General features: G+C 44.8%; 1 protein-coding gene across 5 annotated transcripts in view; it reads right to left on the bottom strand.

Moving 5' to 3' along the window:
• Window positions 1-26,603, bottom strand: part of MCC (MCC regulator of Wnt signaling pathway) — a 440,272-nt gene that overhangs the window by 152,591 nt on the left and 261,078 nt on the right. The window contains exon 1 of one of the 5 annotated variants that reach the window (XM_040446642.1): window positions 19,040-19,150. The exons of 3 other annotated variants lie outside the window; for them this stretch is intronic. Coding sequence is in view for 1 of the 2 variants with exons in the window: in XM_040446635.1 (XP_040302569.1) it covers window positions 8,501-8,527 (27 nt within the window). In the remaining variant the exon portion in view is untranslated. Of the gene's footprint in view, window positions 1-8,500; window positions 8,620-19,039; window positions 19,151-26,603 lie in introns of those variants that run through there. One more of the 5 variants, XM_040446635.1, reaches the window with a different exon arrangement.

The raw sequence follows: 26,603 nt of genomic DNA, 5'->3' as shown, positions 1-26,603 counted from the left end.
CCCCCCCCGGCCCCCCCCCCGTTCCTGCTCGGGCACGCACCCCTCCCAAAAAAAAAAAAAACTTTTAAAAAAAAAAATTTTTTTAAAAAAAAAAACGTTAAAATTTTTTTTTTTTTTTTTTTTTTTTTTTTTAAAGAAAGGAGAAGAGAGAAGGATCACAAAGACGCCCAGGGGGCCCCATGGAGGATCTAATGACCATGTACCATTGCATCTACTACAGCACATTGGTCAAAAACCATGGAATAAATGTTAGGCCACAGAAGGCTGTTAACCATTCCACGTGTAAATGGCTTTTCCATGATGGTCGAAACTTCACCTTTATAAGGAGAGGGTGGGCGTTAAGAAGTTGAATGCATCCATGATCGAGTCCTGTCTATGTGGTGTTCAAGACAAGGCCTCAGCTCCCCAGGCAGTTGGGAGAGACAAGAGGGTGAGGAAGGGCAGCTGTTTGGGAAGAGTTTCTCAGTTGTCAAGTCTTACTTGACAAGATAGAAGTCCTAGAAGGGACAACTCTTCCCCAGACCTGAAAACTGGGAAGCAAAATAAATGGCTCTGACCAGCCAAAGAGACATTAACGTCAAACCTGTGCTCAGATACTTGACCCATACTAAGGGTCCACACACAGAGACCATCTATCTTGTCTGAAATTCTAGAAACTCTGGTTATATGATTCTAAAATTCCTGGATGCATGAATTCCCAACACTAGGAGATTAGAAGCAGCAAATAAAAAGGACCAGAGACAGCCACACAGTGACTGCCACACTGACAACTGATGAGAAAGTAAGAAGGACAATTATGTTAAAAAGCAAACATATTTAAACACTCAGCAGCAGCCCAGGATTGCTGAGAGGAAAAAACAGCTTTACCAACTTCAGGCGCTCAAGTAATTACCATCCCCAAGCATGCTAAAATAATTTATTACAACTGTAGGAGAGAAATACAGCTTGGTAGCAGAATATATAAAAGAGATTTACAAATTCTAGTTCATACTAAGTTCATGGTGAATTAAGCGTGCCCATGGCTGCCAAGGAACTCTGCAGTCTCAGGACACGGTAACAGAGGCTGGGTGGGGAGTATGAAGAAGGAGTTAATTCCTCCCCACCCCACACTGGTCAGATGAGTTCATTTCTGGAATCCTTGACTCAAGAAGGAAGAGTAAATAAGCGTGCATTCAAATGAGAGGCACCAGCACCCTGAGATTTGGAAATGGGTAATATGAGGAAGTTTGTGGGGCTTTTTTTTTTTTTTTAGTGGAGGGATGGTGCATGTATGTTGGAGGGAAGGGGTGATACATAAACCCAATACATAGGATTGAATCAGAGCTGCTGCTAAAGCAGGGTAAGGGTCCCCTGGGGTTCCCAGAGGTCCCAGCACACCCCTGTGCTACAATGATCCTCTCAGGTTACTAGGGCTCTGACCACATCTGCTTGGTCTCCCTGGCTCAGAGGCTGTACTTCTCACACTGGGGGGACCCCACTGTGGGTTACAGGGTACATGTCAGTAGGCACTTGAAGCCACAGCATATGTGGCTCTGGGGGGAAGAGGAGGTATAAGCTGGCCATTCAGATACATTGTGTTTGGTTTGCACAGTCTTCCTTATTTAAGCCTCTCTTAAATATTAATGGATTTGACATGAAAACCTGTGGATTTCTTTAAATGACCTGAACTCTAGTAACCCAGGGCCTGCAGCAGGCGTGGTGACAATGGACTTGAAGTGAAGACAGCTTTCCCTCTTGACCACGGTTCTCCATAATTAACATCATCTTTTAGACAAAAACAAATAAACCTTCTAAAGCCCACTTTGTTGATTTAGCCTACCTGCTTGGCATTTGGGTTTGTGGAAGGCTGCCCTACAGCAACACTGTACTTGATTTAACCAGAACTTAAAAAAAAAAAAAAATTTAAGATTGGTGTGGATATATTAGAGAACAAAGTAAAGCACATATGCACTTTCAAGAAAAAAACCTCTAGTAGCCCTGAGATGTTGAAGAACTTTCAAGTCATGAATCCTTTGGAAGGTCAGCACTGTCTGCACTCTTGCTTCCTGCAAGAAGGGCAGTTTCTAAGCCTGCCTTATTTAAGGGCAAAGAGTCTAGTCCCTGTTGTGTGTCTTCAACACAATTCCTAAAATAGATATTTATAGTTTACTATGACACACCCCCGAATGCCATTTCATTACTACATCATTTAGAGTCTACGCTGGCTGTGCAAACACTCAGCAAGCTCCCAATCAACCTGTAAGTATCATTGAGTCTGGCAGAGAATGTTGTGATGAAACACACCAACAAAAGCAAATGGGTACACTCATGATGAGAACAGAAAAAACTAAACTCTTTCCCCAAGAGGTAACTTCTCACAAATGTGAGCCACACCAGGTTAGCCAGACCCCACATTATAAGCCAAGCTCCTCACAATTCTGTTACATACTCAGAACAAATTGAAGGACAAAGATGTAACGACAGGGGCATAAACAAGTCTAGTGCACAGGCCTGCTGGAGCATGATCCCATTACCATTCTAGAGATGGAGAAGTAGAATCAAGTAAACCACGCCATCAAGAAGCCTCTCTCATTTGCAGGGGTTTGCAAAGGGGATGTAAAAGGGGTCATGCAAGATTTAGAATTAAGGAGGTGGAGATCTCAGATGGGAATTGAAATAACAGATATAGTTGATATCAGAGCCAGCTTGTCCATGTTACAGGCAAGCCTCTGGTTGTTTCTGGATGCCCCATTTTTCCATTATAAATTCATCGCAGCCACGATGGGATATTGTTAAGCTTCACGAAAAAGACAAGAGCCAGCTGACAAACGAAATTTCTTTTGGTTACCAAAAGGAGGCCAAAAAAAAAAAAAAAAAAAAGATTCAAATTATTCTAGCATCTTCATCAAACAGGTAACCAAGAAACACAAAATCACGTGTTCTGCCATAGAATACCTTGTAGTCCAAATTTAGTTTCAAAAGGACAGCCACAGTGACTGCAGGCAGCAAAGTTTCTATTATTTATTTATTTATTTATTTTATTTATTTATTTATTTTTTTTTTTTAATTTTATTTTTGGGACAGAGAGAGACAGAGCATGAACGGGGGAGGGGCAGAGAGAGAGGGAGACACAGAATCGGAAACAGGCTCCAGGCTCCGAGCCATCAGCCCAGAGCCCGACGCGGGGCTCGAACTCACGGACCGCGAGATCGTGACCTGGCTGAAGTCGGACGCCTAACCGACTGCGCCACCCAGGCGCCCCATCTATTATTTAATAAATAAATTTGAACAAGAGTCTGAAGGCTTTATGTTTACATGATCATTAAGTAAAGATGTATTACAAACAGCCCAATAGCACAGAGGCAAGGAGGGGGAAATCAAGATTGAGGGCGCACACATGGTTAATCAGAGTAAGGTAGGAAGATGCTGTTCAACATTTAACCTGAATGTCACAATGTCATGTGCAAGGTATTACACACTCATCGGATCATTCAATCATCACAATGGCCCTTTGAAGAAGGCGCTATTGATATCCTCCTAAGTGTGAGTTAACAGAGGCTGAATAACGTGCCCAAGGTTGCAAAGCTGGGTCAGTGGCAGAGCCAGGAATCAAAATACCTGACTCCAAAGCCATACTTTTTACTTAGGTAAACTGAGTTCAATGAACTATTAAAACAAAAGAATATCAAAAGCCAGTATTAGATAGCATGGATGAGAAATGGATACTAAATAAGTAAGTGTGAGGGGCGCCTGGGTGGCTCAGTTGGTTAAGCGTCTCACTTAGGCTCAGATCATGATCTCGTGGTTTGTGGGTTTGAGCCCTTTGTCGGGCTCTGTGCTGACAGCTCAGAGCCTGGAGCCTGCTTCAGATTCTGTGTCTCCCTCTCTCTCTCTGCCCCTCCGCACCTCGTGCTTTGTCTCTCTCTCAAAAATAAACAAACATTTATAAAATTTTAAATAAGTAAGTGTGAGAAGAGAAATGCTTGTTACCCCACAGGACAAAGTAGAACTTTGTACAACAGATTTTCTGACTGCAAAGCCTAGAGACAGTTTCACCTTCAAGAGTCAGGATGTCTGTCTACCCAGCCCTGTGAAAGCAATCACTGGAACGCATCCAGAAGATGTGCCTGGACAGAATCCCTAACACCTCAGACTTGACTTGCCCACTGCTTGCTTGCTTCCAAAGGCTTCTAACCAGAGTTCAAGAACAATCCAGTGTGTCCACCCTGAGCCCACTGCCAGCCACAGCCCTTAACTTGCTCTCATGTCCTGTCTGGAAGAGGCTGACCTCCTATATGGTGACCAACAGTCAACTGGGCCCTGGAGTGTGGCTCTGGTGGAGGGACTCACTATAGGACATCCCCTGATTTCACAGGACACGAGACAGAACCTTTGAAGTTCTAGCTTAATTTTACACTTAGAAAAGAATGGCCTGAAGGACCCGGTGACAGGAGCAGAGACAGACCACGAGGGTCCAATGGAAAACATATCAGACTGGCTGTGAGGCAGGTCAGTAACAAGGATGACCTATTAACAAGTAGGCCTAACTTATACATTGATGTGGTTGCATTCTGTCCCGAGAAGTCTGCTCCGGAGGACAGGCACTTGCTTTCTCAATGCTGGGGCCACTCAGACACTTACTCTCTCCCTGACTGCCACACCAAATTCTTAATTAAAAAACAGCATTCTCCTGATTTATTATCTACCTCACTCACATTCAATGCCAATTGCCCTTTACTTTTAAAATAATCCAATTTGCCCTCAAAGGATGAAGATGTGTAGCTACAAAGGAAAGGTCACAGCAAGAACGTGTGACAATCTTTGTGAGGAATTCAAAAGGAAAAGTCCCCTGAGTGTCGTCTCACTGTATTTTATCAGAAAATATTTAGAACAGGGGCGCCTGGGTGGTGCAGTCGGTTAAGCGTCCGACTTCAGCCAGGTCACGATCTCGCGGTCCGCGAGTTCGAGCCCCGCGTCAGGCTCTGGGCTGATGGCTCAGAGCCTGGAGCCTGTTTCCGATTCTGTGTCTCCCTCTCTCTCTGCCCCTCCCCCGTTCATGCTCTGTCTCTCTCTGTCCCAAATAAATAAATAAACGTTGAAAAAAAAAATTTTTTTTTAATTTAAAAAAAAAAAAGAAAATATTTAGAACATACACAAAAGTAGAGAGTTGCGCTATGTATTGACTACCTCAGTTTAATAAATGTCGATCTTTGGTCATATTTGCTTCCAGAGTTTTTGAAAGGAAGTATGTTACAGCTACACATTGAAGCCCTCTTTTGTGCCCGCCCTCGATCCCATTCTCTACCTCAAAGACAGCTACGCCACCGAAGCTGGAGCCAACCTGCCCTCCCAGGTTTTCATATAACACATCTTTCCATAAATTTCTAAAATTGTTTATCTTGCTCTAAATATTATACATGGCGTTCTCTTATACACAGTCTTCAACATGACACCGCTCCCTCATTACCAGTATGCATTTTAACTGCTTCCTTTTCCCTAGCTACAATCTTCAGAAAGTGCTCATTTCAAGTGCCATATGGTATTTCATCATATGGTGATTCCATGATTTGTCAAGCTGGAAGTTTCAGCGCCCTTCATTTGTTTACCGATATGAACAGCATGGTGATGTAGTGTTCTCTACTTGTCTCCTTGTGCTCATGAAGGAGCATCTCCCAGATACACCCAGAAGCAGACCTGTTAGACTACCTTCAGTTTTCTGGAAAGCTGCACAAATGTTTTTCATTTTTTTAAACTTTATAATTTATTTCGAGAGAGAGCACACACGTGTGTGTGCACGGGAGTGCAGGGGAGGGCCAGAGAGGGGAGAGAATTCCAAGTAGGCTCCTCACTATCAGCCTAGAGCCTTATGTGGGGGGTTGGTCCCGTGAATCATGACCTGAGCCAAAATCAAGAGTTGGACACTTAACCAACTGAGCCACCCAGGCTCCCCCCCCCCCAAATGCTTTTCTAAATGGTGGTAACAATTTACACTCCCATAAGCACTGCATGAGAGTGGCTACTGCTTCTCAGCCTAATACAAATCATATAATTGGAGTTTAATTTTTGATAAATGGGTGTTGAAACCTTCCTTTAATATTTACACCGTTCACATCTCAATGTGATGAGGAATCCGAGCTTTTGAATCAGAATCATGGCTTTGAATTCTGGCTCTACCATTTGTTGCTCATGCGACGTTAGTAAAGTTCCTTGGCCTCACTAAACTTTGGTTTCCTGGCATGTAGCATACATGGTGGGTATAAAAATAGCATCTTCCTCAGAGGCATTATTATGGTTATATAATGTACTTAAAGCAACTAATACAATATCCCTGGCACAAAGCAAATTCTCAATTAATGTCAGTTGCTATCATCATCATCAAAAAAGTCTCTAACGGGGCGCCTGGGTGGCGCAGTTGGTTAAGCGTCCGACTTCAGCCAGGTCACGATCTCGCGGTCCGTGAGTTCGAGCCCCGCGTCGGGCTCTGGGCTGATGGCTCAGAGCCTGGAGCCTGTTTCCGATTCTGTGTCTCCCTCTCTCTCTGCCCCTCCCCCGTTCATGCTCTGTCTCTCTCTGTCCCAAAAATAAATAAACGTTGAAAAAAAATTAAAAAAAAAAAAAGTCTCTAAGTAAAAGCCTGTCCTTCAGGTATAAGCCCATTTTACAGGTGGTAAAACAGAGTCTGAAAACTTAACTGGACTGACCCTCTAGAATCAGTGATTTGCTAAAGCACAGCCAGGAATCAGGTGACTCCAAGCTCCCCCATCTACCACTAGACCACACTGATTCCACATATCCCTCTGTAATCATGCCGCACAACAGAGAATAAATCAAGAGTGAGTAGAAACCCACTGAGCAAACAAGAGCCTCCAAGTGCTGAGGCAGTGATCAGAGTTTGGTAGAATCACAGTTTCAGCTTTGAAAAGAGAAGTACTTTGTGTTCAAGGACATGGATGAGACTACCAAATTAAGTTTTACAAGGCTAGCTGCTTACTATTCATCAGCCACAATCTTAATTAGACAGTCACACAGAAAGAGGAAGACCTATAACCGCCACAGCTGTAGAATGTTTCCCGCAGGAGGGACCCCAGGGTTCCTTCTTTGCTTGGGTTACCAATATGGCAGCACTAGCCTCTGCAGACCCTGGCCTGAACAGTCAGCTGTACCCAGTCTAGCCACCTTGCAGCAGCACCCCACCAGTCCTCCGTCCAGGGTCTTCCATTAGCATCCAATCAAGTGTCGAAGTGCCTATGGCATCCCCTATTTCCTGCCCTGAGAGCTGTTCTAACAATTTGGCCAAACTGTTGTTGTAAAGTGGTCTAGCTCCACAGCTTACAGGTCAGGTGACAAGAGGTGAGGGGGCTAGCAGTCTTCCGCTTGCATTTGCAAGGCTGCTCCAAGTCCCAAAGGCTTTGACTAGCTGCTTGGTCTCCATTTCCATGAGAACCAACAGGTGACCGCTAATTGTGCCTTCCCAGATCCAGGCTGCTTGGCCTACCTGGCAAGGGCAAAATCTGGCACAAAAGGAAGGCTATCAGAATTCTCCAAGGTGGGAGAACTTCAAGTGATGCAACCCACAAGAAAAGGACACCCTTGGAACACAGAAGAGAAATGTTCTGGATCAGGTGCCCGGGTGGCTCGGCTGGTTAAGCATCAACCCTTGATTTCGGCTCAGGTTATGATCTCACGGTTTGAGTCCGAGCCCCACATTGGGCTCCCTGCTGACAGGGCAGAGCCTCCCTGCTGACAGGGCAGAGCCTCTCTCCCTCCCTCCCTCTCTCCCTCTCTCTCTCTCAGAATAAATAAACTTAAAAAAAGAAAGGGTTCTGAATCAAAACACAGAAGATCCCCACTGCAGGGAGGGATCTTACCCCAGAATCACAGCTGAAGAATGCAGAGCTGGTCAGTATGAGCTCTCCCTTCTGATAAAACTCAACAAACAGACAAAACCACCACAAAACTTAGGGTGTAGTGGGGTGAAAGCAGGAGCTGGTACAATACAGAAATAGGTTACTGGTCGAGAACTACAGCATCTAGAGATGCAAAGAGGCTGTGTGCCAAGGGACCCCATGGCAGAGGCAAAGGCAGTGTGAGAAAACACCCTCAGAGCTGACTGCTTGTTCCGAGCATCTGCCTCATTCTGAGAGACAATGAAAAAAAAAATCTTCAAGTTTCAGAACAGAAACGGAAATGCCCCTTGAAAACAAGAAACAAGCCCCCTCACCACATCCACAACTGTGCTTAGGGCCAAACAGAAGTACCCTGAAGTAGGTGGGAGAGGGAGATGAAGGGAAGGTCAGAGCTGGGGGTGGGGGCGGGGAGGCCCGAACACAGCAGGCAGGATCAGAACACCAGGACCTGAGCGGCCAGCCTGCAGGGCCAGGGCCTCCAGATCTTATGAACAGAGTTTTACAACAACAGAAATCATCAAATACAAAAACTACGGTCACCCCCGTTTGGAATTATCCGCCACACTGCATATAGGTTCCCGAAGGTCTCTGAGCAGAAGCTAGAGGCTGTTTACCTGTACATGCTCCTGATTTCTTGCCATCCAGATGTGACACGAGTCAGAGGTGGGAGAGTTAAGAAGGGTGGTGTGCCCCTATCAGCCTCCACAGCAGACTGGCCACACATTTTTCTGACCCTAGCTCTCCTGGCCTCTTGGGTTTTGAGAACTCCTTGAGGTGTCCATCCCATCCTCCATCTGCTCAGCCTCGCAGTCTCCACATTCCAGACCCACCGGGCTTTGTTTCTGCCACTCTCCTCCCCTTCTACCCCTTCAGAGGAGCAGGGTGTCCCTGATCTTTTTTAACCTCTTCTTCTGGCCCTGGCCTGTGCAGAAGCATTGTGGTCCTGGGGCGACCATGTTCCAGACCGCACTGTGGGGAAATGGGGGCGTTCTCGAGCATGACGTCATGGCACCCGGGCAGCACCCCGACGGTCTTCCTGCTGGGCCTGTGTCCCCACAGCCGGCCTGTCGCCCTCAGCTGAACAAAGGAAGGCCAGCAGACAGGGGAGAGTGGGGCCCACGGAGAGGGAAGAGGACAACCACGGGGGCTCCCTGGTCTCGTGGCGATGCCGGTAGAGAGTTCCTCCCTATCTTCAGCAGCACTTTTCCTTGAACTACACCTCTGTGTGCATGAGGGAGGAGAGAAAGGAAGCAAGGTCATGGAGCTGAGGATGGGGTAACTTTTTTTTTTTGAGATTTTGTTTTATGTGACCGTTAAAGTGACACAACTAACGTGCCCAGTGGCACACATCCCATGTTGCCTGTGCCCGGAGCCATGTGTCCCACCATCTGTGCTCCTCACCTGGCCCCGGACATGACCCCACACCTGAGAGTCATCAAAGACAAAACGTGGAGATGTTTTGATAAGGCCACACTCTTAGATCAGAGCGCCCTTTGAGACCCATCTTGGAGAGGGCTTCTGATCCAGAAGAGAAACATTCTCTGGGAGACTTTATTGTCAGGGACGATAAACCCTAAGAGGCAAGGTACCAGTATTCTACTAACAGTGTTTTCCCGTCCTCTTGAACATAAGATTATATATTCTCTGTAACAAATGTGTAAATTAAAAAAGCAAAAAACACCATAAGCAGAAAATATCACTTGTAACCCCAACTACTGCTTACAATTTAACATGTGTCCTTTGCATGTACTTCTAAGAAGTAAGGGTTAAAGACACATACATATGCATGGGCTTTGGGGTCACGCGGGCCAGAGAGAATCCTAGCTCTGACACTAACAATTGTGACGTAAGATTCTTTTTTTAATTAAAAAAAAATTTTTTTTAATCTTTATTTATTTTTGACAGAGAGACAGAGCATGAGCAGGGAAGGGCAGAGAGAGAGGGAGACACAGAATCGGAAGCAGGCTCCAGGCTCCGAGTTGTCAGCACAGAGCCCAACGCAGGGCTCAAACTCACAGACTGTGAGATCATGACCTGAGCTGAAGTCAGACACTCAACCGACGGAGCCACCCAGGCGTCCCAGTGTGACATACAATTTAAGCCTTATGCTGAACTTATTAGCAAAAAGGAGAGTTACACCACCTTCCCCATAGGTTTGTGAGGACTCAGAGATGACACACGACATAGCCTAGACACAGAAGCACTTGCTGAGTGACAGCAGACATCATTAGGGAAGTTTCTCATCCATTCAGATTCTTAGTTTCCTGTTGCTACTGTAACCAATTACTATGAAATTAGTGGCTTTAAACAACACACGTTTACTACCTTACAGTTCTAGTGGTCATGAGTCTGAAATGGTTTCACTAGGCCAAAACCCAGGTGTCAGTAGGTCTGGGCTCCTTCCAGAACCTCTAAAGGAGAGTCCCCTCCTCTCCTCTCCCAGCTTCTTCTGGCTGCTGGCATTCCTTGGGCTGAGGTCCCTTCTTCCATCTTCAAAGCCAGCAGCCTCGCTCTTCAAATTGCTCTCTGACCCTCTGCTTTCCTCATCACATCTCTCTCTTCCCACTTCCCATCTTCCTGCGTCCTGTTATAAAAGCTCCTTTTGATTATATTAGGGCCCCTTGGTGATCCAGGATGACACTTCTTTCTCAAGATTCTTAATCACATATACCAAGTCACTTTTATCCTGTAAGGTAACCTATTTGCAAATTCTGGGGATTAAGATGCGGACATGGTTAGTGGGGTGCACGTTCTATTCAGCCTACCAGATGTTTTTACTGTATTAAGCTCTTTGAGGATGGTAAAGTAGATTTGTTGGAAATATTTTCTCTAGTTTATCTAAATTCTTTCCACAAAAGTAACACGTTTGTTGTCAAATCCTATCGATCTAGTCTTTTGTTATTTCTCCCACTAATTTTAAGCCTAGAAATTCCTTCCATATCCAGTCAGTTTAGTACTCGTGTGTGTGTGCATGCATCTGCACGTATTTTATGCATTGTTACAAATACAAACACCACAGGGATGGGGAAAGTAAGAGTAAATTCTGCTTCTTATAGGAAACCACTTAATAGCTTAGGATCCACTGTCCAGGAGCCTATGCTCTTCAATCACACACACATGTGCATCCCCATCTGTTTGTGGGGCCAATTTGTACACCTCTGTCTACAGACCACCTGGGATTTTCCTCAATGAATGCTGTACACCTAAGGATTCCTCCTCTCATTTGTTTGTTTCCTAAGAATGATTAACCAAAGCCTTACTTAGGTAATATGTGCTATTTTTCTATGAAAGCACGTTCGGCGGGCTATTCCTGTTTTTCCCCCTGGTTACTCACACCTGGCGATCATCCACCTGTCGCTTCTACCCCATGTCTGCAGGTACCACTGGGCACCTGGTGGCAGTTGCACAAACTACAGAAATAGCACTTTGGCAAAATTAACCAGCGTCCAGAGAACTCACTTTGTAACCCAAGCACATGAAGTGACAACCATCACATTTCTAGTTTTATGGCTAAGGGAAAAAGAAATGGTTGCACCTGACAAGTCAATGATTCTGCCTATCATCTGTCACAGCAATCAGGGCACCCAGCAGGCATGCATGGTGTGAACTTGTCTGTTACTCACTTTGACACCTCCACAGCTTTGCCTGATGCTTAGTGCACACAAAACACACTCAAGACACTTACGTTGAATAAATGGGTTAAACAAGTCCAGCAGAGCCCCATAGAAGAGAAAATAACTGGACACTATTTGAAAGGCCTCCTGATGCCACATGGTTGCTATGTGATTGCCACTCCGCTCACTAGGAAGAGCTCTGCAATCTCGAATTCCTTTATTAACAATCATTTCTCAAGGACCCGTTGTGAAACGAATTTAGATGCAGTGCAAAAAGCTAACAAAATAAACCAAACCTCAAAATGTCACCAAGTCAACAAAGGAGAGTGCACCCCTGCAGCTCCAAGGGCAGGCCTCACTTCTGTGCTTTCTGTGGGGACACTCCAGCCAGGTTGGCAGTGTCATCTCTGGAAGCAGTGACGTTAACTCTGAGTGAAACCAGATCATCCCAGCTAAGAAGCATCTGTACGCGTTTCTAATGGCGACTGCACCATAGGCTTTCTGAGGGCACAGAATGGACTAGACACAGCCAAGCATTCATCAACGGGAGCAGAATAAGCCAGCTCCAACATGGCAGGTGGGTCTCATTTGGCGTGAGGACAGCGGCAGACTCGTGCGGATGTCAATCAGTAATTACTCAGCTGCGGCACTTCTCACCATCACTGGAGAAGACAGAGCATCTCAGCCAGCACTTGCCGTCAGGCAGCGGATATAACCATCAGATCCCAACCAGTCCCACTTAGAGAACGGAACCCACAGTCTGGTTGGAGCCAGACACAGACGACTGTCCGAATAGGCGTGACATCACCTAGAGCAGCCCCAAACATGTTTCCAATCTCTTTATTAGAGACAGGTAAACTCCTTTCCAATTATCACCACCCCCCTTTGATGTACTTAAAACTGCATGTGAAATTTATCACTTGTCTCTGGGGCTCTGCCAACCTGACAGAAGCCACAGGCCGGAAGGAAAAGGGACCCTTCCCACATCATTGGAGCACCGCGTGAAAACATGGTTTTCAAGAAAAAGCAGGAATAGAGGGTACAAGGGCCAGTCAGGCAAACATGTTAACAGCCATTTCTGCCCCTGCGATGTTTGCTGGCAGTTGAAAAGAATGAATGTTCATTTCTCAAGCTCCTTTGATCACAATACTCTCAAAAATCTTTGGCAGCTTCCTAGTGCCTATTTCCAAATGCCACTGTCTGGCCTTCAAGGTCCCTTGTCTGACCCCTCCTCCCTTTCCAGCTCCCTCTGCTCCTCCATGTGTGGGTCAAACTGGTCATGTCACAGCTGTTTTTTCCTGCATATGTCACTCCCTCCAGGGAGAAGGCCATTTTCCCCTCTAGATGTTGAAATATTATCCCTCAAGAGCAAAGTCTCATTCCTGAGACCCCCGCCCCAAGCAGCTCAGGCAAAATTACACACCACTCTGTTCAATTCTGTTTCCACCACTCACCTGGCACCTGTCACCTTCTACAGCAGCCACACCCAAACGTGGACCACTGTCCTACTATGGGTATACCTATCGGTGACATACATGAACTAATCCTGTTCTTCATTCCCATCTCCCTCGCCCTCCCCCAGGACCCAGTGCCAGGTCTTAGAAGCAGCACTGAATGGACGACTCACCCTCCTTCCTGGTATCAGGCTCTCATAACACACTGCGGACAGGCGACAAACTCCATTCCCAGGAGGACAGGCAGGTGAGACACGAGGGAAGCAGGCTGGGTGAACGTGATGGAGCAGGGGTGTCCATGACAAACGGGACAGGCGTGCCCTGCTTACTACTGGGCATGTGCTTCTCAACACCAGCATTCATTGCCAGATGGGAATGTGGACCCCATGTTGCTAGACAATTTTATAAGAAAATCCAAAAATCTGGATTTTTCAATGAAATATTTTGATGTGAAAGGGCTATTTCCCAACGCTAATAAAAAAAAAAAAATCTGTGGGGTAGCCTGGGTGGCTCAGTCGGTTGAGCATCCGACTTCAGCTCAGGCCATGATCTCGTGGTCTGTGAGTTCGAGCCCCACGTAGGGCTCTGTGCTGACAGCTCAGGGCCTGGAGCCTGCTTAGGATTCTGTGTCTCCCTCTCTCTCTGCCCCTACCCTACTCATGCTCTGTCTCTGTCTCTCTCAAAAATAAACATTAAATTTTTTTTTTTTTAAATCTCTGGGTAAATAGAAGCATGTCTAGGGCTCCAGGTTTCAACGGGTCCAGTGATCTAGAACCTCTACTGATTTTCTTTCCAACTACTTATTAAGGGTGTCATCTTGCATGTCACATGGACAATAAAAGACACAGTCTTTGCCCTCAGAAAGCTTGAACCTTAGTTCTGAACACATAACATGTCTGTGTAGTAACAGGAACAGGAAATGGCAGCATGTGTTAATAGCATGGAAACAGGACTTTAGACTTTTTGAAATGAGAAAGGTTGTCCTGGGCCAGAGGTCACCCTGACAGGCTCCTTTCTTACTAAAAGAAGCTCTTATTAGACCCCTTCTAGCACCCAGGAAGTCTGGTATCTCAGACTACAGGTGACAGAACCCATCTCTTTCATTTTCACTTCCTATTTCTTGGGCCATGGCAGCCGAAACCAATTAGATGTGACATCAAATATTGAGAACTTACTGAATACTATGTACTAAAGCACTTTATTTCATGGATTAATGAAATATGGGCATTTGGATCATTCAATCCTCATAGCACCTTATGAGGGAGTTAACACCATCGTCGCTTTGCCCTCAAGGGAAGACAGGAGAGGGCACTAAGTAATCTGCTCAACACAGACCACCTGGGAAGTCAGGACCTGAACCCAAGGCCACAGATACTGAGTCCTGTGGTCTTCAAACCACACTATGCTGCCTTCCGTAAACCGAGGTGGGAAGAAGGGGAAGGAGAGTCATGTGAGAAGAGGAAGGCGCATCACCAAATGCCGTGTGAGCTGGAGGCACAGCACAGGTCTAAGGAGGAAAGTGGGGGCTGCTGGCTGCACCGTGAGCCGATACAGGTTCAGACCCAAGGGAAGTAGGGGCACTGTGGGTTTCCTTGTTCATAATATGTGTACATCTGACTTAAAACAGGTCTCTTACCATACAGAAATGGTATCACCCAGAGAAGGTATTCAATTTGTTTGTGTCTCTGCTGGTGTAATTATTTGAACGTAAAGGGTTTTGGCATCTTCTTCCACCTTCCCCTGCCGTTCAGTATCTAACACCTAGTAGGTGCTCAGGTATTTTAAAATAAATATTAAAGTATTTAATACTTAAATTCTTTTAAAAATTAAAATATATTCAAAATATTATAATAAAAAACCTCAGAGAACTCCTAGGTTTCTTGAGAGGAATTAGGAACTAAAACTGTACCCCTGCTGACCCTTTAGAAACGTACTTGGGGCGCCTGGGTGGCGCAGTCGGTTAAGCGTCCGACTTCAGCCAGGTCGCGATCTCGCGGTCCGTGAGTTCGAGCCCCGCGTCAGGCTCTGGGCTGATGGCTCAGAGCCTGGAGCCTGTTTCCGATTCTGTGTCTCCCTCTCTCTCTGCCCCTCCCCCATTCATGCTCTGTCTCTCTCTGTCCCAAAAATAAATAAACGTTGAAAAAAAAAATTTTTTTTTTAAAAAAAGAAACGTACATACATGACAAAATTATTTCTGAAGAAAGCAACTCGACAATTGGTGTAAGATTCAGGAGAGAGGTGACACTGGCTTGGGTTGGTAGGACGACACAGGTGGAGGTAAATACGGTCAGGTTTTAGTTTCTGAGCTCACAAGTGTTCGTTGTTACACAGAAATACAAGTGATGCAAGAGGGCCCTGTGTGGACCAGTAAAGAGGATGACATGAACTATGATTGGCCCTATTCTGTGTACCCGGGGCTGAAAGTAAATAATAAACGAAACCACACAACATGCAGAACAGACGATCTGTAACACAGACTGTAGTAAAAATAAATTGCCAAGTTTCGAAGCCACCATGTGTACGGCTTATGCAAAGGATCCTTCACCTGGAGTTCACACACCTTGGTCAGCATCTGCCAAATCCCCTGAAACTGGACACAAATTTAACATGTGTGTATTTCCTCTGGGAGGAAGGTTTGCAGCTTTCAGACTCCTGAAAGGATTCATTATCTAACACGAGTCACAAACAGGCTACGGGTTAAGCAGGGAAGCCCCAGCCTGGCAGCAGGGATTGCAACCATGGAGCACAAAGGAGTCTCTGGGCCACAGCAGGGGAAGAGGGGGAAGCTGCTGGAGACCCTCATGGATGAGATCATTACTCCCCAAAGGTGCAGACTTCCTGAAGAAAATGATAAATGGTACAGAGAAGGATGCGACAGCTTGCCAATGCTGATCCCACCCTCTCTTCTCCTCATCTGCTTTTTTACGCAGGAACAACCATTAAAACTTCCTGAACTTTCTGAGGACAGTCCTGAAAGCGAAGGGAGGTATTTTCCTGGCTTCTTCCAGGTGAAGGTCATTGATTTTCAAAGATAAAGTGGACATGGATTGTAACAACATTTGTGATGATGCCCAACAGGATTTTTATATTTTAGGCAATGTGTAAGGCACTAGAATAAAGACCCCTAACGGGGAAAAAGGGTACCTCCCAAGCTCGAGTGAAAAGAAATTTGCAATGACAAACTGACCCAGTGAACAAATTTTAATGTGAAATATGGGAAGTGGAGAAAGACGCTTAGGTGAAACTTAAAACCTAGCTACAGAGGAAGGAAGGAAGATAGAATAACAGGGGATTCAAACCCAATAGGAAAGAATAAAAGGGAGCTGGAATGCCATCATAAATGCATGGACTATGGGTAATAAACACCATGAACCTGAATATATGAAGGAAAGGTGATCTCATACAAATATAGCCTTGGTGGAAGCAACAGAATAGGAAGGGGCATCTTGTTCAAAGAAAGCCATCCAGAGAAGCGCATAGGAAAACAGCCGTGTGTCAAGATGACAACTTCACAGTGGAACCACTTGTTGCTGTAAGAATACATCACTGCCTACATGTCCACAGATCCACTCCCCACTAGAACACTGTACAAAGGAGGGGCTAATAGGGTTCCTTCCAACACTAACACTTACTGGTTCAACTTAGAGAAATGTTCTACCATCTTCAACTTCCCAGCCCACTTAAGTTTAGACGTTGGGTCTATAAAGCAGACTGAGCTGACACAGAAAGCCCCTTACTTATTTCAAATATACAGTAATTTTAGATAAAACTTAAGAAAAAAAAATCTATCCAACTTCATCAGCAAGAGGGTCAATTCCCAGAAACAAAGAATTTCAAAGACAGAGCAATGAAGGGGTGTGAAGCTAGACAGCACCCCCAGAACTATCTGGATGTGTCAGATGTGTCCAGGAGTGAGGTATGAAGACCTCTTAGCTGGCGGGGAACTAGCGCTGTCCTCCATAAACCAAGGAGAGGGAGATGACTTTTATCAGGTTCAATCTTTAAATATATTTGCATTTCTTCAACACAAACCAACTTGACCATGCAGTTGATGGGAGGCTAATTTTCTGCACTGGGTCATTGACAGGTCATCTGGAGTATGGCAGGTTGAGATCAAACATTTCAATCCTCATTTTAACCACTACACATGGGAAAAAGCTTCTGATCTATCCCTCCAAAATTCATCTTCCGTTACATATGCTCAGATCTAGAGTTAGAAATGACTGGCCCACTGCAATCTAGCGTCCCACGCCCCTCCATAAATCAAGAGCTCCAAGTTAGGTGAAACTGCATCTGTGGCTCCTTGCTGGTGATTTACAAAATCCAAGAACCGATTAGCTTTTGTTTTTCTCCCCAGTTATGAGTGTTGTTAAACAAACGTCTTCTATTTCAGAGTTGATGCTTTTGACATTCTCCTTTTTTTGAACTTTTATTAAAATTCGAAAAAAAAATATTTCAACTCTATTCTGGATCATACTTCAACATTTTTAGGTGCTCCTTCACTTCAAAGTGAGTAATTTAATTATGCAGGAAGGTTAGTTTAATAGAGGTTCATTAATGCCCAAGACACACATTCCTTTCTCTTTAAAAAGGGAAAGTCTTATTCTGCTAGAGGGACAGATTAAACCAACCAAGTTTTTACACTCAAGCTAATTGAGACCAGGGGAGCCAGGAATGAAGTGGTTTCCTGACGGGCCATCCAAGCAACATGACATCAGACAGGCTACACTCACAGCAGCCAGGAAAGAGGTGACAGGGGCAAGGAATGGACTCCCCCCGCCCCAACACACATACACCCTGTTCTCTTCATCTTTGCACTCTTTCCTGCCCAATCCTTACTGGCTGCCAACACAACCAATTAAACAGCAAACTTTTCTTGCACCAAAACAAGCTTTCCTTCTTCCCTGACCCTGTACAACCTCTATCCTCCATTACTAATATCCCCCATTTACTGAAGCCACCAAACATCTGCTGTCTGCCTTCCTGGCCTTGGACACCTCTGAACAAATTGAGATGAATAGAACTCAATGTTCAGCTCTGCAAGAGGGGGGAAAAAGGGGAGAGCTGGAGAAGAAATTTAAAAAATAAAGCAACCTCTCTCTTCCACCTGAAAGCACAGGGAGCTTCAGGAAGAAATGACTTCTTACTTAAAAAAAAAAAAAAGAAAAGAAAAGAAAAAGGATTCGTCTAGTCCAAGCAGCCATTTTTTCAATCAAGATTTGCCCAAATGAATTCTCCAGGACTCATAACCTACAGTGGAGAGTTCCGTCATTCAGAGTTTACCTTGAAAGGTGTTCTGCAGCCACCATCAATTTCCAATCTTTATTGACAATGTACACACAGAACTCGTCCACAGATTCATCTCTATAGTTCCTTTTTTTGGTCATGTTCACTTATTAATAGTCATTCAGACGTATCTACAGTGTCTGTGGTGGAGACACACAAACACACATGCCTTGTCCACCTGGCCCGCAGTACGCCCTCATATACACCGAGTGCTGCCGTCTAAGGCTGGGGACAAAACTTAAGGCAAAGACCAGAAAACTACCCTCCTTTCCTAGAGAGATGAGACTTCAGGACTTCTGTCCCCATTGCCCCCCACCCCAAATACCCTCCATTTCCCATACCCCCAGTCCCAGTTCAGACAAAAATTGGCCATTTTTGCACTTTTTCTAGTAGCATAGAAGCTCCAGACTAACTATATGGAGCCCATGAAAGAACAGTGACTTAACATCCTTAACCCTGTTTTTCTCACCCACACCAACAACGCCTGCTCACTGCCAACTTTAAACGGAACCTTAAATGATGCCCGATCTGGAGAAATAGTATTTGTGACTGCTGGCTACTCGTAACACATATACAATTTCCTCTCTTCCCTTTCAGAATTTCTGAGCCACCAAGACAGGCGATCTTCTGGTGGCCAACCCCCTTTGCATCTGCACAGAGAAGCCCGCACTCAGGACCAGAGGCTGAGGTCCTATGTTCCAGCTGGGGCCTCACTCTTCCACGCCCATGGATCTGCCCAGGGGCTCTCAGCTGTGTGTACCTGGGGCCTGAGACAGAGATTAGCTTCTCAGGTTCCTACCTTGTCAAGGGCTGCTATTCTCCTCGCCTGGCGTGGAGTGGAGTCTTCACCAACCCAGAGGTGTGGGTGTGGTGGCGGCACAGTCCAGGGATTGGCCTTGCTGCCCGCCCGTGCAGTAGCCTTTTAATGAACTCAGTGACTCAGCAGCGTCCCCTTCCCCCCCACTGGCCTCCCACCTCACTCCACTCAATTGCAGTGATGCCCATGTGACAGCGCGTTGTCTCCACCGAGACTAATCCCATATCAATAAGAGCTTTCAGCACGACCCAGACCAGATTACTCTGTCTCACAACCACTTTGCTGACCTTCCCCGGGGGCCAGAGAATACTCCCCCAGCGCGTACTATTTACAGAAGAGTCGACATAAGCCGGATCGCTTGGTGTGATGATTTCACTTCCAAAGTTTGTGGCTTTAACAAAGCAACTCGGCAACCAATATTCAACCACACAACCAGGCACTGTGCAAGCCACCAGGATGGAAAACTACATCGGGTTTCACACAGAGGCAGTGATAAAAATTGTTCTTGGGCTCCATAAAAGAGTACATACATCACCACTACCACCAGATCAAAAGATTACGTAATAAAAGCTGCATATGAAATGGCAGGTTAAGAGGGGCTCAAAACCACCAGATGTCTGGGCTTTGCTATTAGATTTCTTTGACAATAGACCCAAGGCAAGGCAACATGGCATTTTATTCTCAGATTAATCTAGACTAAGTACGATGCATTTTTGTTAAAGAATGCTAAAACAATTAATAAGATTTTTCATATCCAAACTAGTCTAAAGCACTCCTTAACCAGAGGTAAATGAAACTAAACTTGAGAGAAAGTGCCAGGGAACCAAACTGAGTACAGATCAATCTTCTCTACTTTCTCATCTTTCTCCAGCAATTTTTATCCTGTTCTTAAAATATGATGGCTGGCACAGGGGAACACTGGTCTCTCTCTACAGCCTTTTTCAGCAGATAAGATAAATAAGAGGGATGAGTACACAGCCTACAAACTGTCAGGGAGATCTCTGGGTGTTCCCAGAGAACCATTAACATACGTGCCTGGAGAGGCAGTCTTGAGATTTTGTAAGAACAGTTTAATCAGCATTACGCGTAAGAACAAGAATGCGAGGCCATATATAAAGTCGTCACAAAGGATTTTTCCAGCACTCGATGTTAAGTTACGAAGCCGGCTTGGCAGATGAAGCTCTTTGCACACAGAGCTCTCTCCCTCAAAAAAGCTCTACTTATTGATCTTGAACACAAACGTTTTTAGCTCTAAAACTGTGATGATAGCAATTCAAAATTCAACCTCTTTTCCTCAGAAATACACAAAGATTAAAAAAAAAATGCACCAAATAAAAATTTACTTTGACTATTGAAATACCTGAAGCTTATATTCCAGTCTCTATTCCAACCAGTGGGGCGGCTCTGAGGGGTGCTGGGGCAAACACTACAGAGGAGAAAGCCTGGGCGGAGAGCCGCTCTCTCCAGGCAGGAAAACAGAAGGGGAGAGCAGAGATGCCAAGAAACCAGGAGAAACTAAGGGGAGATTCATTCCAAAGGGGTTTGCTTTCTGTCTGACAATTACTACCAGAAGGGAAGCTAATTCCCACGACTTTCTGATCACAATGCTTTCCGCACTTTGTCAGATATTAGACCTCGGATTCAAGGTGGATTAATTTGGAAACTTAAATTGAATCCATTTTGAAGTCTTAATTTTATATGCACCAACAGATAAATGCAAGCAGGTAATGATAGATCCACAAATACTTGGTGGGAAAGTGGAAATGTCCCTAACTTTCCCCTAAACACATGACAAGGCTGACGCAGGCAGTCGAGGCTGACACAGGCAGTCGAGGCTGACACAGGCAGTCGGGGGCTAGCGTATGGTTTTACAGACAAAGCAGCAGGGGTTTCCATCACAAGGTTGCTGCCCACTGTTGGTTAAGGAGGCAGGCAATCCAAGTGCTGATCTTGGTCTTTTTCCTTCTTTCTCCTTTCTCCTAGCATTTTCCTCAATGAGTCCCTAAAACATGATGTGTTTTATGCTGGCGAGATGGAGGCGCTGCCTGAAGCTTTTACATTAAGTGCTGAAATGGAAATCAACTGATAGAGTGCAAAGAGTCAGAAGAGGGGGGTTGGAGACAGAAGAGTCAACAGCCACAGGCTTGTGCGCAAGGAGTATGACTTTTGAGACTTCATTTCCTCAGCTATAATGAGGACATTACCTGCCCTGCTTGCTTCCTTCATGGGACTGACCTGGAGCCTCTATGGGTCAAGTCCATGAACATGGCTTTGTATCATCGAGAAAGGGCCTCAACAGGATAAAGGAGACAAAGCCTGAGACCCAGCTTGCCATGTCTCTTGTGCACTTTTCTTCCCGTTTAGGCCATTTGTAAAGCGTGGATTGTCATTCCTGCTCTGTGTACCTGCCAGTGTCAACATGGAGCTTGAACAATGCACTTGAAAATGAATGTTACAAAACAAGATGCTATCACAGGGCACATTCTTATCAGTCCTAAAAACTCTACGTTTTTAAAATATAAGTAAATAGTTCTAAGATTGAAATAAAGTCTTAAAGAATATTTGTATATTGTACTCCAAGGGAAAAAAATGCACTTGCTTTAAATAAGGGAAATCTAATAGTTTCAAATTGATGGATTAAGGGTGTGGGGGGTGGGGGTGGGGAATAAAACATTCTCCCAAGTACGACTACTGCATTAGAACTAAAGGTGTGAAGAGAAGCTCAGTTGACGTGGTGCACAGACCAGCTGTGGAACCCAGCACTGTTCTACAAGACATTTGAAGGATACACAGGGATCCTGCTGTCCCAGCCTGTGAGGTTCTATCCAGCCCTTTTAGTAGCAGGGAGAAAGGCCAGATGCAGCACACAGACACCGTGTGCTGGCACCCAGCACAAACAACCACACAACTGGAGAACTCATTCAGTCCCGCAGGACTGCCCTAGACCCTCAAGTTTAGAATGACAGATATCACTGGAGCCTCGAGTCATTCAGTTCGAGTATCTCGTTTTACAGATAGGGAAACTGAGGCTTGGCAGCACAATGAAGGCACTTCCTTGGGAAAGGTAGCATCCCAGCTCCACTGAGCACCCTCCCCATCCGCTCCACTAACCTGGGATGCTTATTGTCACCTAGCTGTAACTGTACTGTTTGCCCACTTGCCAATATGTGTATACACACCAAAAGACCTTAAATTATCTTAAGGCATTTTCTCCTCCCAGCTTGATCAAAATCTTTGTTCCCTTATCCTTTGCTTAATTATTTTCTAAATATTGAAATATTTCAGGTGCTTTGGGGGCCTCGATGGCTCAATCAGCTAAGCGTCCAACTTCTGCTTGGGTTATGATCTCACAGCTTGTGGGTTCGAGCCCCGCACTGACCCATGTACTAACAGCTTGGAGCCTGGAGCCCACTTCAAATTCTGTGTCTCCCCCTCTCTCTGTCCCTTCCCCACTCATGTGGGCTCTCTCTCTCTCTCAAAAATAAATAAACATTAAAAAATTAAAAAATATATTTCAGGTGCTTTCAGGAGCCCTAGAGCCTTGAATAGTTTTGAACTTATAAAATAGGTAAATTAGGTAATTAGTCTATGAATCCTTCCTATATAGCTCCTTGTGGTTTCCATAACTTTTTTTTTCCTCTTTTTAAAAAATATTTATTTTTACTTATTTTTGAGAGGGGGAGAGAGGCAGAGAGAGAAGGGAGAAAGAGAATCCCAAGCAGGCTCTGAGCACAGAGCCCAACATGGGGCTTGAACCCATAAACTGTGAGATCATGACCCGAGCCAAAATCAAGAGTCAGATGCTTAACCAACTGAGCCACCCCGGTGCCCCTCCATAAGCTTTTTTCTCACCTGACCCTCACAATAGCTCTGTGATGTAGGCAGGGCAAGGATTATTTCCCTAATTTATGCGGTGCTCTAGAGAGGTCAAATGATTTATCTGGTACCAGAACCAGAGTTAGACCCAGGTCCTCCAACCAAAACCTTGACCTTTCTTTCTCCATTCATCCACATTGGGAGCCTATTATACACCAGGCACAGCAGGACAAAGGTGGACAAAACAGAGCTCAGGTTTTCAGGGAGCTGGCATCTAGTGGACACACACAGAAGTTACAAACACATGGCTTCAGGGGCTAGAAGCTTTGGGGTCAGACTCACATTTGAAACCAGACTCCAATATTTACCAGTTATGTCAACATGGCAAGCCATGAGCAAGTATCTTTAAACTGAGGTTTCCTCCTCTCATAGGACCTGCCTCCAGGATCACAGGAGCTAACAGATGAGAGATATTTAGCACAGGGCCCAGTTCACAGTAAAGCATCAGGTACACTGTTTTAATTAACATTAGCATAGTACAACATACAAAGGTCATTATTGGAGCAGGGCCCAAGGACACCCATACTTGATTTGGGAGACAGGGCTTCTGGAGGAAATGAATCTTAGAGAATGGCTCTAATGAAAGGGTTGTCATATAAAAGGATCTTCTTTTCATCTGTCCATCCATGTAGCTATCCTGTGCCTACTCTGAGCACAGCGCTTTACAAAATGATTCTCAGCAGGGCTCCCTTGAATAAGCGTTTTCCTAGAATACTTAAAATATGAGCTCATTTATAAGAGTTATACTCACAACTTTTCAGAGTTACACCTACTGGGTGAAATGAGGCATAGCTGCATGGTAATAGCTTAAGAGATAGACACCGATAAAAAGAACCTCAACGAAAGACTCGTGTTAGCAATACAAAAAAAAATGCTTCCCCCCACCCCCAAGGCTCAACATTAGAGTGGCCTGCTGAAAGAGGACCTTACTCTCATAGCAGAGGTGGAGCCTGAGAAGTTTGAGAGTTCAGTCATGTTTGAACCTCACCTTCCATTTGAAGGAAGAGATTTTACCTGGCTAAATGCTTACACATAGGCAATATTTTCTTACCAAAGGTAATGTAGATAATAATCCCACAGTTTCCACTTTGTGCTATGATTTCAACTTCCTCCCCATTTATACATTTCAACTCACCTGCTCCTGGTATCTAAAGAAGCTAACGTGGAAAGGGGCGCCTGGGTGGCGCAGTCGGTTAAGCGTCCGACTTCAGCCAGGTCATGATCTCGCGGTCCGTGAGTTCGAGCCCCGCGTCAGGCTCTGCGCTGATGGCTCAGAGCCTGGAGCCTGTTTCCGATTCTGTGTCTCCCTCTCTGTCTGCCCCTCCCCCGTTCATGCTCTGTCTCTCTCTGTCCCAAAAATAAATAAACGTTGGAAAAAAAAAAAAGAAGCTAACATGGATGTAGTAAAGATAAGGACAAAATGGGCTAGCCTATGAATTGTTTTTTAAGAAAAAAGTTCTGCTACTAAAGATATAAGAAAGTCACAAAGTATGATAATTCGTAAGCTGGATAATTCAAATTCATAATAAATCAATCCTTTGCATGGCCAACTTTAGGAGAAGGAAGTTGGCATCTATCTGTGCTTTAACCCAATGGACAAGATTAACTTCTTTCTACAAAGTTCCTAAATCTTATGCAGAAGAAAAACTACCAACTTTCAAGAATACCCAGAAGCTATTTATAGCTGTCTCCCAGATGGCTCTCATCTGTCTCAGGCTGCAGCCCTGTAAAAAAAATGAGGGACCAAATCCTTTGGATAATGATCTTTGTAACTTTCTTCAACCCGATTCTTTGAGATGGGAGATTTTCCTTCTCCTCTGAAATGAGGTGAAAGAACTGAAGAAGAAAAAAATAAAAGACCCACAAGTTTTTAACCATAACAAATATAATTGCTGTGAAGAAGCTAACACTTGCTTTTAAGTGTACCAGAAACGGGGGCGCCTGGGTGGCGCAGTTGGTTAAGCGTACGACTTCAGCCAGGTCACGATCTCGCGGTCCGTGAGTTCGAGCCCCGCGTCAGGCTCTGGGCTGATGGCTCAGAGCCTGGAGCCTGCTTCCGATTCTGTGTCTCCCTATCTCTCTGCCCCTCCCCCGTTCATGCTCTGTCTCTCTCTGTCCCAAAAATAAATAAACGTTGAAAAATATATGTATTTATTAAGTGTACCAGAAACGGAGACAAAGAGGAAGTCACAGAAATTTTAGCAAACAACACTACCACATTAAAAAGTAAAAACACTCGTTTCTTAAAAAAAATTAAAGAACTGAATCTTTTAAGTTTTTTTGTTTGTTTGTTTGTTTTTTTTAGTGTTTATTTATTTTTGAAGGAGACAGAGTGCAAGCTGGGAAGGAGCAGTGAGGGAGGGAGACACAGAATCCAAAGCAGGCTCCAGGCTCCAAGCTGTCAGCACAGAGCCCGACGCGGGGCTCGAACTCACAAACCATGAGATCATGACTTGAGCCAAAGTCGGATGCTTAACCAACTGAGCCACCCAGACGCCCCAAAAGATTCAGTTCTTTACAGATACATCTCTTGCCTGAAGAATTATAGAGGTCCCTACTGTATTACCCAAACACAATGTCACCAACAACATGGCCACAAAAATGCTGGCCTGTGTTTCTTAATGCTCTAATGTATTACAAACTCACCATAAAATTCAGAGGCCTAAAACTGAGGTCAGATTCTGAAGTCATTCTGTGAGGGGTTAAGGGATGTGGTGTACATCCATATCCTATAATGATCTAATTTTATCCAAGAGCAGATCCTAAAATACTTCAAGAAGTGAATACGATTGCCTCTTAAGTTACTTCCTCTAAATATCATCTCTTATAACCAGGGTTTTTAAAGAAGCTGTATATCCAACAGAATAAGATTATATTCTGTATCAAGGGTCTGGGTTTTCCTGACAGGTTCTTACATCTCAAGATTGATGTTTTAAGTAATTCATTAACTCATGCATACAGAACTTATTCAGATTTTAGGGAATACTTGACATGTTTACCTGAAGTCGTAAAGAACAAACTTATTAAAATGCTTTAGAAGTAGAGAAAGTAAGGCTTCAAAAATTATTTTCATTCCCAAAATGTTATTGTTCCCAACTGTCATATATCAACGGTTCCCAATCAGCCATGCTCTGCTTAAGCAATGCAAGAAAACACCAGACTGTGCCTAAGGCAATTCCACTGGGTTCCTCCAAACAGAGCCCATAAAGACTACAAAGGAAATAGAAGGATGACAGAATGTACAGTTATTTTAGACCTATCCTGATTTCCTTTAGGTTTTGGATACATGACTACCTTTATGGCTGCAATAATTTTATTATAAAGGCCCAGTACAGAAATTTCTTCTGGGAAAAAGTTTTATATTAAGTTGTCAAGCAAAAAGCAAGGTATGTTTTTTTCTCATTCAAGGCCACCACTGCACTCAGAACAGGAAAGGAGCTGCTTTCAAACATTAGACCATAGCCCCTGGTGTCTGTTCATCTACTAACACTCTCCCTCCTTCCATGGCTTTTCCTATAAGGAATCATCTACTTCCTGGGATATCATGTTTTGGTTAAGTTCCACATTCATCTTACCTATTCTCCAGGGGGGTGGGAGGGAACACCAAATCTGGCGCACGCGCGCGCGCGCGCGCACACACACACACACACACACACGTGGAAGTAGAGAG

The sequence above is a fragment of the Herpailurus yagouaroundi genome, unplaced genomic scaffold (assembly GCF_014898765.1).
Source record: "Herpailurus yagouaroundi ecotype Mexico unplaced genomic scaffold, PumYag 29, whole genome shotgun sequence".
NCBI classification, from domain to species: Eukaryota; Metazoa; Chordata; class Mammalia; order Carnivora; family Felidae; genus Herpailurus; species Herpailurus yagouaroundi.
Note: the sequence above shows the minus strand (reverse complement) of the source record. Positions and strands in the feature narration are given on the sequence as shown.